Genomic DNA, 14,902 nt, shown 5'->3' with positions numbered 1-14,902 from the left:
TGTCTCTAATAATTCCCACACCTACAGTGGGGGCCGAAATGTACACCCTTGATGAAGATGAAATGAATAATTATTTTACTGAGTTAAATTGTATGCTCCAAAAATGTGGAAATTAGATAATTATTTTACTGAGTTAAATTGTATGCTCCAAAAATGTGGAAATTAGATAATTATATTACTGAGTTAAATTGCATGCTCCAAAAATGTGGAAATTAAATAATTATATTACTGAGTTAAATTGTATGCTCCAAAAATTTTGAAATGGTATTAATTTATACTAATACACCGTGGTGGAAAACGTACCTAATCGTAATACTTGAGTACAAGTAGAGATATCGTAATAGAAAATGACTAAAGTAAAAGTGAAAGATATCCAGTAAAATACTACAAATACAAAAGTATTTGGTTTTAAATATACTTAAGTATCAAAAGTAAATGTAATTGCAAAAAAATGTCCCAATTTTTTTTGTTGCATACATATAGCTCATTATTTATTTTATACAGTCATTTTTGCTCATCTTTATCAAGGGTGTCAATAATTTCGGACCCCACTGTATAAAGACAACACTCCTTTAAATTTGCAGTACCACCAGACAACCTCAAGAGGTCCGAGTTTTAAAGCATGCCCACACGACATCCTATTCAAACCACTAACTAACTACTGGTTGATAAAACCATATGATACTAATCGAACAAGACGAGAAACCGACATCCGTCATTATGTGACAGACTTTTGATCAGAGGTTTTGCTTTTTTATAACAAACCACAGTGATTTCCTATATGAAGAAACTGAAAGCAATTTTTAGATTGATTGTTGATTGTACATTCATTCACCAGTAATACACATATTATGGTATATCCAGTGCCTGTATGGAGCATTGATAGGCATATAAAAACTAAAACACATAAATTGTTCAACTACTGAAGTAGAACAAAATTATATTCTATTTGGCTCCATTCTATTCTGCTCAATTATTTTCTATTCTGCTTCATTCGATTCTATTCTGCTCCATTATATTCTATTACTTGTTGCCTTTTCCCCACTCATGTTCAACTTCTTAATTAGCACATTATTGCTTGACAGCATTGCATAATGTAGAGACCTCACCCTTAAGGGGTGTGTAAAGACCTTATTGAAAGACCTCACCCTTAAGGGGTGTGTAAAGACCTTATTGAAAGACCTCACCCTTAAGGGGTGTGTAAAGACCTTATTGAAAGACCTCACCCTTAAGGGGTGTGTAAAGACCTTATTGAAAGACCTCACCCTTAAGGGGTGTGTAAAGACCTTATTGAAAGACCTCACCCTTAAGTGGTGTGTAAAGACCTTATTGAAAGACCTCACCCTCAAGGGGTGTGTAAAGACCTTATTGAAAGACCTCACCCTTAAGGGGTGTGTAAAGACCTTATTGAAAGACCTCACCCTTAAGGGGTGTGTAAAGACCTTATTGAAAGACCTCACCCTTAAGGGGTGTGTAAAGACCTTATTGAAAGACCTCACCCTTAAGGGGTGTGTCCCTCTATGATTTGCTCTCTCAGTTTCTTTCCATGTCGGACTTCTGGGCCTTGACAATGTGGGGTGTAATTTCAGCGTCTGGGTAAGTGCTGATGTCGTTCCTCCATGTAGAGACAAAGTTCAGAAATCTATCCTAGCAAAGCCTTCATTATGAACATTTTGGTTCTGCGGAATCACAAAAAAAACATCAATGTGACTGCCCGTTCGTGGGCAGTGGTGGAAAAAGTACCCAATTGTCACACTTGAGTAAAAGTTTAGATACCTTAATAGAAAGTTACTCAAGTAAAAGTGTAAGTCACCCAGTAAAATACCTCTTGAGTAAAAGTCTAAAAGTATCTGGTTTTAAATGTACTTAAGTATCAAAAGTCAATTGAATTGCTAAAATATACTTAAGTATCAAAAGTAAAATTATAAATAATGTTAAATTCCTTATAATAAGCAAAGCGGAAGGCACCATGTTCTTATTTTTTAAATGTACGGATAGTAAGGGGCACACTCCAAATCTCAGACATTATTTACAAAAGATGCATTTGTGTTTAGTGAGTCCGCCAGACCATAGGCAGTAGGGATGGCCATGTGTTCTCTTGATAAGTGCGTGAATTTCACGCATTGAAAATGTAGGGAGGACTTTGGGTTGTCAGGGAAAATGTATGGAGTAAAAAGAACAATATTTTCTACAGGAATATAGTGAGGGAAATAAAATACAACAATATAAATAGTAAAGTACAGATACCCCCCAAAAAATGACTTAAGCAGTACTTGAAAATATTTTTACTTAAGTACTTTACACCACTGTTCGTGGGTGTGCCATGACCAGATCCAGTGTGATGCTTGTGTCTCTCTCATCTTCTAGAGACTGGCATTCACTGTGTTCAGATGACCTCGGGTTCTTATGGTACGGTAAGGAGCTGCATCTTGTCAACAAAACCAGTGACCAGCTGACTACTTATTTTTGTATGTGACCTTGGAATTAGTATTTTCTATTGATACCATTGATGCTCCCATTTACAAAAGTTAGGGAAAAAATTACCAAAAATATATACATTTACATTCCAAAAGTGGCAGATGAGGCCATGCAAACTACTGGATTATCAAAGAAATAGTAACTGACTTTGAACATCATTTACACTTACAGTTTAAAAACAGGTGCAAACTTTGTCATGCTGGTGCAAAAATGTAGCTTCCCTTGGCTTTTGTTGTTTCCACACTACATTTTTCTGATTTGTTGCTACCACACTGGTCAAACTGGGACAGCTATTAGCGTTCACACATCTGCTCCCTATTCAAAATCATATTCAACTGAAATTTGGCAACACGTGGAACCAAATGAGGTGGAATTCTATAGCCCACAAGTAAGGTTACTAAGCCCCTCTGAGGAATATCGTGACACCATAGGATTTAGACAATGAATGTAAGAAACTCTTCAAAAACACTTTTTAATACATATAAATACATATGGGTTGGATGAAGACTGTTGCCTTAGTGTGGATGGAAAAAGGGAACAATGGAGGTGGGTGTGAAGCTAATCTTCACAAACACAGATTTCTGAAAGCAGTTCTTCTTTGAGGGTGTGGTGATTGTGAGTAGGCTATAAAGTTATACAATAAATGGCGCTTGAATTATATAAATGCGCAAGATTATTGGATCACTATATACGTAATTGATTAACTGATATGTTTTCATATATTTGTCACATCTCTTTCACTGTTACATCACCGAACCAATATCCTGTTACGTAATGTCAGAGTGTGTTGAATGAGCGTACAGTAAATCAATAGCAGGAATAATTGCTATGATAAGATGGACAGGGACTCAGAATCCACGGCTCCCCGTCGTGCCTGGATTCCTGGCGCCAAAATATCTCTGATAGGCCAGCTGGTAACCATAGCGATGGGCAAAGAAGCGACAGGGAGAGTAGTCCTCACATGTCTCTGTGCGCCTCTCCGCTGGAGACTTCATTGTTCTGAAACACAGACACAAGTCAACTACAATCACAGTCAACCATTATGAAACACAGATAAACAAAGAACACAGAGGCCTACAGTGCCTTCAGAAAGTATTCATATTCTAAATGGTTTAAATTTATATTTTTTCTAAAAACATGTTTTTAGAAATGTTAGCAAATGTATTGATATTTAAATACAAAAATAACCATTTACATAAGCATTCACACCCTTGAGCCAATATTTGTTAGAATCAGCTTTGGCAGCGATTACAGCCGTGAGTCTTTCTGGGTAAGTCTCTAACATGCTGACCAGATCGGACACGTCGTGCGCGAACGTCGCAAAATAAATGTACAAATCCATGTTATTCAATTATTGCACCCACACTGCTCGCGCGCGCCAACAAGCATCTTCTAAAATAGAAGTCATTACTATTTCTGACACAGATTGCGCTGAAAGTTCTGCCTCTACTATCTCCTCATTAGTTTATAGAAGCAGGTACCCACGTGCCATCTCCTCATTGGTTTATAGAAGCAGGTACCCACGTGCCATCTCCTCATTGGTTATACCCACGTGGGTGATTGAAAGACTAACTGTTTTGCCGGTAGTCGTTGTAATACTATGAAAGTTTAGATGCAATCACCATATAAGTTCAACTATGAAAAAGCCTGGAAGGAGGAGAGATGACTAGAAACGATTCGGTTGGCCATTTCATGTGTGGATTAATTTGTCGGAGTAGAGGACCTTGTGCATTTCAGGTAAAATAACAACTCAATGTTTATATCCCAGGACAAATTAGCTAGCAACAGCAAGCTAGCTAAATAGTACAAATTAGCTAGCAAGTGCAAGCTAACTAGCTAAATTGCCATACATGTTTAATGCTTTTCGACCTGTCCCCAAATTAATGTAATTGTTTCAGAGTTTGTTTTGATATTTTAACCTGCGTGTCGTGATCGCGTTTGGTGTAGGGGACAAAATACATTTATTCACGATAGCGCACGATGGCGCACACGCACAGCCTGTTTGGGTTCCGTGTAAGAGCTTTGCACACCTGGATTGTACAATATTTGCCCATTATTCTTTTCAAAATTCTTCAAGCTCTGTCAAAATAGTTATTGATCATTGCTAGACAACCATTTTCAAGTCTGGCCATAGATTTTCAAGCAGATTTAAGACAAAACTGTAACTCGGTCACTCAGGAACATTCACGGTCTTCTTGGTAAGCAACTCCCGTGTAGATTTGGCCTTGTGTTTTAGGTTATTGTCCTACTGAAAGGTGACTTAATCTCTCAGTGTCTGGTGGAAAGCAGACTGAACCAGGTTTTCCTCTAGGATTTTTTTCCCTGTACTTAGCTCCATTCCGTAAATGTTTTTTTTATCCTGAAAAACTCCCCAGTCCTTAATGATTACATGCATACCCATAACATGATGCAGCCACCACTATACTTGAAAATACAAAGAGTGGTACTCAGTAATGTATTGTATTGGATTTGCCCCCAAAATAACACTATGTATTCAGGACAAACATTTAATTGCTTTGTTTTGCAGTTTTACTTTATTGCCTTGCAAACAGGATGCATGTTGTGGAATATTTGTGTTCTGTACAGACTTCCTTCTTTTCGCTTTGTCAATTAGGTTAGTATTGTGGAGTAACTACAATGTTGTTGATCCATCCTCAGTTACTCCTATCACAGCCATTAACCTCTGTAACTGTTTTCAAGTTACCATTGGCCTAATGGTGAAATCCCTGAGCGGTTTCCTTCCTCTCCGGCAACTGGGTTAGGAAGGACGCCTGTATCTTTTGTGGTGACTGGGTGTATTGATACACCATCCAAAGTGTAATTAATAACTTCACCATGCTCAAAGGGATATTGAATGTGTGATTTAAAAAATAAATAAAAAATACCAATAGGTGCCTGTCATGTCTTGTCATATTATGTCTTGTTCCTGTTCTTTCTCTTCACTCTGTCTCCCTCTGCTGGTCGTATTGGGTTACCTTCTCTTTCTCTCCTCCTCCAGCTGTTCCTCATCTCCTCTAACTACCTCGTTCACCCTTTTCCCACCTGTTCCCTTTTTCCCTCTGATTAGGTCTCTATTTCTCTCTCTGTTCCTGCTTCTTTCTTTGTCAGATTCTCGTTTGAGTTTCTCATGCCAGAAACAAACTATCGTCTCGTTTGCTTCACCCTTGTCCTGTCGGAATCTGCCTGGCAAGTGCATCCTGTACTCAGCTAACTGTCTTATCGTTTGTACTGTGTCCAGTTCATCTGATGCTACGTGAGATCAGGTACCGCTGTTCCTCTACGACCCGCGCCTACCCAGAGAGACCTGCAGCCTGTCGCCGCTAACCCAGCTATTCTCCTCTGCTGCTAAGAAGGGGGCTCTTTTGTAATTATCAGAAGGACTTTTTGTTTCATTTGTCTCCCTCTCTGCGGGTTGTCTATTTTACCATTATCTACATCTGAAGAGGATCTATCTCTTCCCTGTGTTTACATTAAAGGACTCTCTTGAGAGAGGACCGCTTTTGGGTCCTCTCTCAAGTGCACAACAGGTGCCCTTCTTTGTGAGACATTGGAAAACCTCCCTGATCTTTGTGATTTAATCTGTGTTTGAAATTCCCTGCTCGACTGAGGGACCTTACAGATAATTGTATCTGTGAGGTGAGGAGATGGGGTAGTCATTCAAAAATCATGTTAAAACCTATTATCGTACACAGAGTGAGTCCATGAAACTTATTATGTGGCTTTTTTTAGCACATTTTTACTCCTAAACTTATTTAGACTTAACATAACAAGGGGTGAATAGTTATTGATTCAAGACATTTCAGCTTTGACATTATGGGGTATTGTGTGTAGGCCAGTGATCATGTGTGTGGTACCTCCTGTAAGTGCTGCCTCTTGATGGAGTGTTGTAGGCACTTCCCCTCTGTGGGTTGATGAATGAGTTGGCTCGGGAAGGGCTGACAAACACATCTGGAATGTCATGGAATTAAATAAAAACCATTTTATTAGAAGAAATTACCCCCATCTCAACAGGAGCGGTCATACAGATTTCAGTGACAAAATCATATTGAATTCACTAAATGGCCTAGTTGATCTGGAATTCTAAATCAGATGAAATAATATAAAAAAAATGTTCAAATATAGTGTTTGTATAATACATCAAATATGTGGGAATGTTTTACTGCCATAAGAATCTGAAGGTCTATCACCTTCAAAGGATTCCGTGCTTTCTTGAGAATCTGTGGAAAAGAAGGGGAAAGTTATCCGTGACTTATCACTGTAGATCACCAGGTTTTACTAAAAAGATTCTGAATTGACGTAGCGTTGATTTGTAGAAATGTACCGTAGCAGACGCAGAGAGAGATGGTGACAGACAGGGCCACACACTGGAGGAGAGTCCTCATCCTCACTCTGGCTGTCTGTCGGTCTCTTGGTCTGCTGGAGAGAAGACTGATGTTGAAATGTGTCATAATACCACCACCACGAGAGAAAGAAGGCATGGAGGGAGTGCATGACGTTACTGTACGTTAGGGACTGTGACAGCTATAAAACAAGTGCACTGATGGTAAAGAGTCTACATGGGTCTGTATGTGGGTTCATGTACATGTTAACGCAGCCATAAATCCATTGACTACACACTATTTCTCAATGTCAACTAAAATAATAATATCTAGGCCTATACATTTATGTATTTCCAGAGTAGAGGGCAAACAAACAAATTCCCAAAACCAATGTTATTTTTGTATGACTGGATTTTAGGGTCCCTTGTGATGTACAGACAGGAAGTACAGGGTTTCTATGGGCGTACAGTGCTGTGAAAAAGTATTTAGCCCCTTTCTCATTTTCTCTAGTATTTCTGATACTGAATGTTATCAGGTCTTCAACCAAAACCTGTTAGATAAAGGCAACCTGAGTGAACAAATAACAAAACAATTACATACTTATTTAATTTATTTCATAAATAAAGTTATGCAACACCAAATGCCCCTGTGTAAAAAAGTAATTGCCCCCATACACTCAACAACTGGTTGTGCCACTTTGAGCTGCAATGACTCCCACCAAATGCTTCCTGTAGTTGTTGATCAGTCTCTCACATCGCAGTGGAGGAATTTTGGCCCACTCTTCCATGCAGAACTGCTTTAACTCAGCAACATTTGTGGGTTTTCAAGCATAAACTGCTCGTTTTAAGTCCTGCCACAACATCTCAATTGGAATTAGGTCTGGACTTTGACTAGGCCATTCCAAAACTTAAAATTCGTTGCTTTTTAGCCATTTTCATGTAGACTTGATTGTGTGTTTTGGATCATTGTCTTGCTGCATGACACAACTGTGCTTCAGCTTCAGCTCACAGACAGATGGCCTGACATTCTCCTGTAGAATTCTCTGATACAGAGCAGAATTTAAAGTTCCTTCTATTAAGGCAAGTCGTCCAGGTCCTGAGGCAGCAAAGCATCCCTGAACCATCACACTACCACCACCATGCTTGACAGTTGGTATGAGGTTCTTACTGTGGAATGCAGTGTTTGGTTTTCGCCAGGCATAATGGCACCCATGTCATCCAAAAAGTTACATTTGACTCATCTGTCCATAGAACATTCTTCCAAGATTCTTGATGATCATCCAGGTGCTTCCAGGTGTTTTTTTGGAAAACCTGAGTCAACGTTTTGGATGGGTCCCATCTGTTGAAGATCTGAAACGAGGACTTGAAACGAGCAGTTCATGCTTGAAAACCATTTTATTAGAATGTAAGCCCTGTTTAAGCCAGGGGGTTCTAAGCTAACTTGTGAATTGTTTTAAGATGACCATACCAAGGATAATTTAGCTTTTTGATTTTGAATTTTAAAACCCCTTAATTAAGGTATCAAAGAAATATATAAAATTATTGGATGAAACATTGAATGTGTCATTACTGCTATTAGCCATTAGAGACACATTGAATTACAGATTCACTACATGGAACAACATATAGTCCCCCCAAAAATCTAAAGGAAGTTTGTTCTGAAGTGTCTGTCCTATAGCTGAGAGATATAAAAAGTATCAGGAAACCATTTTTATTTATCCCCTTATTTTAGGCACTAAACTATATCCATATATACTTCCATTAAACTGGTATAAACTGGTATTTGTAAACTTCTCTTTATCAAATATTAGGTTTTGGTAAGATCTGATAACATTCAGTATCAAAAATATTAAAAAATAGAGAAAGGGGGCAAATACTTTTTCACGGCGCTGTATATGGGTATACTGTAGTAACTAGTCAGTGCCATTGCTGAATGATGGGGGAGGGAGAAAAACAGTCATAGTGCTGGCAGCAATGGAGCAGTGACACACACACACGCCCACACACACACACGCACGCACACGCACGCACACACACACACACACACGCACGAACGCACGCACGCACGCACGCATGTTTATATGGTAGGATGACAACCTGGTACAACGCCCCTCCTTTACATACCCAATGGCACATGTCACCCCCCAGGCATGGGGCACAGCTGGCCCACAGGGAGGGAGATCACAGACCTTACAGGCAAAAGGGTTATGAGGATATCAATGAGTGGGTGTGTGTGTGTTAGTGAGGTGCTGACAGCATCGTCTGCAGCCTTTTATGCGCGTATGAAGCCTGACAAACACACAGCAGGCCCTGAGACCCCCCCCCCCCCCAGGCCAGAATGTGCTCACCTCACTGGAAAAAAAACTTTACCATGCAGGATGCTACTAACCCACAGAACTGCACCACCAGGCTAATGACCCCTATTCACTCAGCACTCAGTAGCACATCAAATAAACTGAAGGCTGTACCCATGCATCTCACTGTATCACTATTTTTAATGGATCAAAGTCTGTATGTTTTGTTATTTACAGTTAATTTTAGCCTGCAAAAAGTGACAGACAATATTTACACCTAAACATTAACCTCCTTTATGGGATTTGATTTCTGTTGGAGTTAAATCAAAGTTACCAATATCAAATGTATATCTTGTTTTTAATATATTGTGGATAGTATATTGTTATGTAGCTATGAGATAGTTGTACTTACCCTAAGAAGATAGTTATGGTGTCAACTCTCTGGTAAAGTCTCTTTCAGAATCCCTCTCTCTCTCTCTGGGGATATTTCTTTATTCTGTTTAGCAAGGCTTTTATACTCCTTATACCTCTTCTCCCCCACCCATCTGTTTCCCCGTCTGTTTCCCCCTACTCCCTCTTTCTCAGCCCTCCCTCTCTTTCTCCTCCCTTCTTCTTTCTATCAGCCCATTCCACCTCCTCAATCAGACCACACTTAACTCACTCTCTCCCTCTCTCTTCTATAAACATACTCACACGTTCGCTGAAAAACAGATTATGGAAAGGTGGAGTGGAATGAAGCAAAACAGACAGGGTGTAAACAGAGAACGAGAGAGGGATGGAGGAGAGGAATAGAGAGGAAGGCCAGTAGTGGAGTTACCTGCTCTATCACAGCTACCTGACAATATTTACTGCTGTTTACCAACATGACAGCCTGGTATGAAAAGAGCAAGTAGCATACAAACTCCACACGGACTGACTCCACTATTTATCATCAACACATCAACACACAAAAATGTAATGTAGAACTTTCACTGTAGTGCCAGTCCTTGTCCTTTCATGTTTTTGACTGCCAAAACAGTGTTCTTAACTGCATAGTGGGGTGATGCATTTATTATACTAATCATATATCTAGGGCTATTTGAGTATAGTTCTACAGTTGTATGTAATAACCTCTTTAGATTTAAACTCAGATGAGAATACAAATCCCTTATGTAACCTCACTTAAGGTTCCCTTATGCAATCTCACTTAAGGTTTCCTTATGTAACCTCACTTAAGGTTTCCTTATGCAATCTCACTTAAGGTTTCCTTATGTAACCTCACTTAAGGTTTCCTTATGTAACCTCACTTAAGTTGGAATGTTCTAGGAATAACTCAGTGAAACCAGACCTGCCCAAAGGGAAACAAACAGAAGGTGAAGAGCCAGACAGATACAGTGCCTTCAGAAAGTATTCACACCCCTTGACTTTTCCCACATGTGATTGTGTTACAGCCTGAATTTTAAAATGTATCAAATGTAGATGTTTTGTCAGTGGCCTACACACCATACCCATGATGTCAAAGTGGAATTATGTTTTTTGAAAAAGTTTACAAATCAATTTTTAAAAACGAGCTGAAATGTCTTGAGTCAATAACTACACCTAAATAGGTTCAGGAATAGAAATGTGCTTAACAAGTCATGTAATAAGTTGTATGGACTCACTCTGTGTGCAATAATAGTGTTTAACATGTTTTTTGAATGACTACCTCATCTCTTCATCTCACACATACAATTATCTGTAAAGGTCCCTCAGTCGAGCAGTGAGTTTCAAACACCGGTTCAACCACAAAGACCAGGGATGTTTTTTTCCAATGCCTCACAAAGAAGGGCACATATTTGTGAATATCCCTTTGAGCATGGTGAAGTTATTAATTACACTTTGGATGGTGTGTCCATACACCCAGTACGGGCATCCTTCCTAACTCAGTTGCCGGAGGGGAAGGAAACTGTCCAGGGATTTCACCATTAGGCCAATGGTAACTTTAAAACAGTTACAGAGTTTAATGGCTGTGATAGGAGTAACTGAGGATGGATCAACAACATTGTAGTTACTCCACAAAACTAACCTGATTGACAAAGTGAAAAGAAGGAAGCTTGTACAGAACACAAATATTCCAAAACATGCATCCTGTTTGCAAGACAATGTGGCACATTACTGAGTACCACTCTTCATATTTTCGAGCATAGTGATGGCTGCATCATCTTATGGGTATGCTTCTAATCGTTCAGAAATGGGGAGTTTTTCAGGATAAAAAAGAAACAGAACGGAGTTAAGCACATGCAAAATCCAAGAAGAAAACCTGGTTCAGTTTAATGGATCAAAGTCTGTATGTTTTGTTCAGCTTTCCAACAATTCACCTTTCAGAAAGACAATAACCTAAAACAAGCCAAATCTACACTGGAGTTTCTTTCCAAGAAGATAGTGAATGTTCCGGATTTTACTTAATTCTACTTGAAAATCTATGGCAAGACCTGGAAATGGTTGTCTAGCAATGATGAACAACCAATTTGGCAGAGCTTGAAACAGTTTGAAAATAAATTTGGGCAAATGTTGCACAATCCAGGTGTGGAAATCTCTTATTAGGGTTTTCACATATAGTCCCCTTCAAAATAACCTATCTCAGTCCTCTTTAAAGTGAACTCTGGGGTAAAAAAAAAGAGCTAGATCTCAGTTCTCGTTGTATTCACACTGCCCTTGCCTTTGAATGAGGACTCAGCTGCCTGTTCACTGCCTGTTCACCCCGCTACCATCCAGAAGGTGAGGTCAATACAGGTGCATCAAAGCAGGGGCCGAGAGACTGAAAAACAGCTTCTATCTCAAGGCCATCAGACTGCTAAACAGCCATCACTAACTCAGAGAGGCTGCTGCAAACATAAAGACTCACTAGTCACTTTAAACGATGCCACTTTAACAATGTTTACATATATTACATTACTCATCTCATATGTATATACTGTATCTTGTACCATCTATTTCATCTTGCCTATGCCGCTCGGCCATCGCTCATCCATATATTTATATGTACATAGTCTTATTTCATCCCTTTAGATTTTTGTGTATTAGGTAGTTGTTGGATAATTGTTAGATTACTTGTTAGATATTACTGCACTGTCGGAATTAGAAGCACAAACATTTCGCTACACTTGCATTAACATCTGCTAACCATGTGTATGTGACCAATAAAATTTGATTTGAACTATTTTGCCTGTTCACTTCACCTATTTTGTGATCCAAATCCTCTTTGCATTCTCATTGCTATGTTTAGAAAGGAACCAAGATCTTTTTCCAACATTCCCTCAATGCACTGTGCAGGATAAGCCATTCTATCAGAATGTGTTAACAGACAGCTAGATATACTCTACCATATACCTACTTTCATTTTGGAAGCTAATAGATTGCATATAATTAAAAGGTGAGACATAATAAGTCTAATCAGAAGATACTATTAATATGCAAATATTATTGGTAACAGAATAAATAGCAGAATAATACATGCAGATTAAATAACGCTATAATTAAAAATGTACACGCAATGTAGGCTGCTGTCCCTTTAAGAGCTAGAATAGATTTTATACCCTATGTTTTTGTCTTCTCACACAATTCAAACCCAAACAAACAGTTTAAGAAGCTCTCTTAACCTACAGATCACATATTCAAAACAAATCATCTGAACTAAAAACTCCACACATATTTTGGAATGTCTGTGTATCCTTGACAATCGCTAAGCATTATCCAAAAACAGAATACCTTTTTTCCGCGCATCATTATTTTCTTTTTTTGTGGCACCAATGTGAGTCTATGGCAGGGTAGGTTAGTGTGTGGTGCGGGAATAATTACAAGCGAACCTGTGGAGCTTTGTGTTCACATTTCCCTAAAAAAGGGAACCGGACCACGGAATTCAAGCAAACCAAACTCAGACCACATCTCGAGGTGGTCTCAGTTCGGTTCTCTTCAGGGGCTCATTTGAGTGGTCTGAGTTCCTTTGGAGTGTTTGCACTGCATACAAAGTTAAGCAAACTGCACTAAGTTCACAAAAATTGACTGAAAGGGACCAAGTGTGAAACACCCTTAATAGAGACTTACCCAGAAAGACTCACAGCTGTAATCGCTGCCAAAGGTGCTTCCAAAAACTATTGACTCAGGGGTGTGAATACTTATATAAATGGAACATTTCTGCATTTTAATTTAAACCAATTTTCAAACATGTCTAAAAACGTTTCCACTTTGTCATTGTGAGGTATTGTGTGTAGATCAGCGATGGAGAAAACATCTATTTAATCCATTTTGAATTCAGCCTGTAACACAACCAAATGTAGAATAAGTCAAGGGGTATGAATACTTTCAGAAGGCACTGTCAAAATTAAGGCAGGGGCGTAGGCACATGTTGTCAAACAGACATTTGGTGCTCTGGTTCATACAGGGTTAGTGTGTGGTCATATTAGGGTTACAACACTGGGTATGAGCGGTCGTGCTGAAGTTGAATATCTAATGGCAATATTAAAGATCCTATTTCCTTCTACAAACATCAACAGGAAGGAGAGAGGCTGAAAGAATAGGGAGAGGGATCATAAGAGAGAGAGGAATGCAACAAGACAAACATGAGAGGGAGCATATGTGTGTGTTTATGTTATTTTTGTCCTGCTTTCACTGATATTTATATTGATTTAAGAGCTTTGGATCATTACAATGCCAAGATAGTCTTGTTTGATGTAGATATTTTTTCCCAAAAAATCTAGGGGAGAGACAGAAAGACAGAGGCAGAAAGTTAGAGTAGGCGGGAAACGGAAAGAAACAGAGAAAGTGAGAGCCTGGAAATATTGACACGTAACCCAAAACATCAGGTCCCTAAACATTCACACTCAAGACAGTCTTCTCTCTCTATTTGAAGCTGTCTAACAGGTATAGGTGTACTTTGGGGCTCTATCAGCTGGTTTGCTGGCTAGTGGGAGAAACAGAACCCACACAAACACAACATTTGTGTTTTTCCAGCTATTTTTCCAACATATTTTTGTAATAGTCGTTGCTATGATTCACTGTCTCAAGTTATTAGAGGACAGTAGACACATTTAGCTGCAGACACATTTATAAAATGACTCAATAAAATGAGGAAATACGAACAGTAAACAACAGTGTGATATCATGCCGTAGCTCCACCAATACGTCGTCCAGTGGGGGATGTTACGAGACTGGACGTATGCAGACATTACTTAAGACCGTCTCCCTATGAACCAACAATGGTCCCACTACTGTCCCAGTCCCTAACTGGCCTGTGACAAGCCTGCATGGGCATGGTTGGAGTGAAAGTATATGCTCTCCAGGTTTAACATTTCATCTGGCTCTTGTAGAATATGCATTCATGACAGATACTTGTTATGCCAGAGTTGTTATTTTGATGTTTGCTATTTCTCCTCTTGCTTAGCCAATAAAGTATGTTTATTCAGTCCCACATCTCAGCAACAAACACATCTCCTCTAACTGTCAGTGGGAAGGAGGAACAGGCAGCTAGCTGAACAATGCCAAATCCAAACATCTCTCTCTCCACTGCCCAACAGGTTATTACTTAAACACCAATTATAATTATTTCCTGAATTAATTCATTGTGTTTTGTCTGCCATTCCCTTTGAAATGAATTGCTCTACATTCTCTTGTATACGCCCTTTGTGAATTATAGAAAATCAAGGAGGAAAAACTATTTATTACAGCAATATGTCTGTGCAGCTTTGTCAACAATTATGATAATACTTGTTTTCATAATATTTACCAGAATATTGTGTTCTTGCCTGTTTGGGCTCGCTAGACAACGGTTTGGATTTGACAACGAGACAGCATGTCT

The 14,902-nt window shown here is 39.1% G+C and overlaps 1 protein-coding gene across 2 annotated transcripts; it reads right to left on the bottom strand.

Moving 5' to 3' along the window:
- Positions 1–2,926: 2,926 nt before the first annotated feature.
- LOC109892261 (matrix Gla protein-like) lies at positions 2,927–9,654 on the bottom strand. 2 transcript variants are annotated; one of them, XM_020484707.2, is made up of 5 exons: positions 9,503–9,654; positions 6,800–6,891; positions 6,666–6,695; positions 6,333–6,426; positions 2,927–3,477 (listed from the first exon to the last, which is right to left on the bottom strand). In XM_020484707.2, exons 2-5 carry the CDS (start codon positions 6,858–6,860, stop codon positions 3,327–3,329), a joined length of 336 nt encoding a protein of 111 aa, XP_020340296.1. In that variant the 5' UTR covers positions 6,861–6,891; positions 9,503–9,654; the 3' UTR covers positions 2,927–3,326. The 2 variants fall into 2 exon arrangements, with proteins under 2 accessions (XP_020340296.1, XP_020340297.1); XM_020484708.2 differs by having other exon boundaries at positions 6,800–6,894; positions 9,503–9,622.
- Positions 9,655–14,902: the final 5,248 nt, after the last annotated feature.

Source organism: Oncorhynchus kisutch, linkage group LG6 (assembly GCF_002021735.2).
Source record: "Oncorhynchus kisutch isolate 150728-3 linkage group LG6, Okis_V2, whole genome shotgun sequence".
Lineage (NCBI taxonomy): Eukaryota > Metazoa > Chordata > Actinopteri > Salmoniformes > Salmonidae > Oncorhynchus > Oncorhynchus kisutch.
This window is presented reverse-complemented; position numbering and strand designations above follow the sequence as displayed.

What these genes read in the sequence shown, in the direction of transcription:
- LOC109892261 (XM_020484707.2), bottom strand. Translation starts at nt 6,860, where the DNA reads ATGAGGACTCTCCTCCAGTGTGTGGCCCTGTCTGTCACCATCTCTCTC. An exon ending in CTCTCTCTGCGTCTGCTACG is followed by an intron (nt 6,696 to 6,799) that starts GTACATTTCTAC and finishes TCTTTTCCACAG; the next exon opens with ATTCTCAAGAAAGCACGGAA. An exon ending in AGAGGCAGCACTTACAGGAG is followed by an intron (nt 3,478 to 6,332) that starts GTACCACACACA and finishes TCTGTGTTTCAG; the next exon opens with AACAATGAAGTCTCCAGCGG.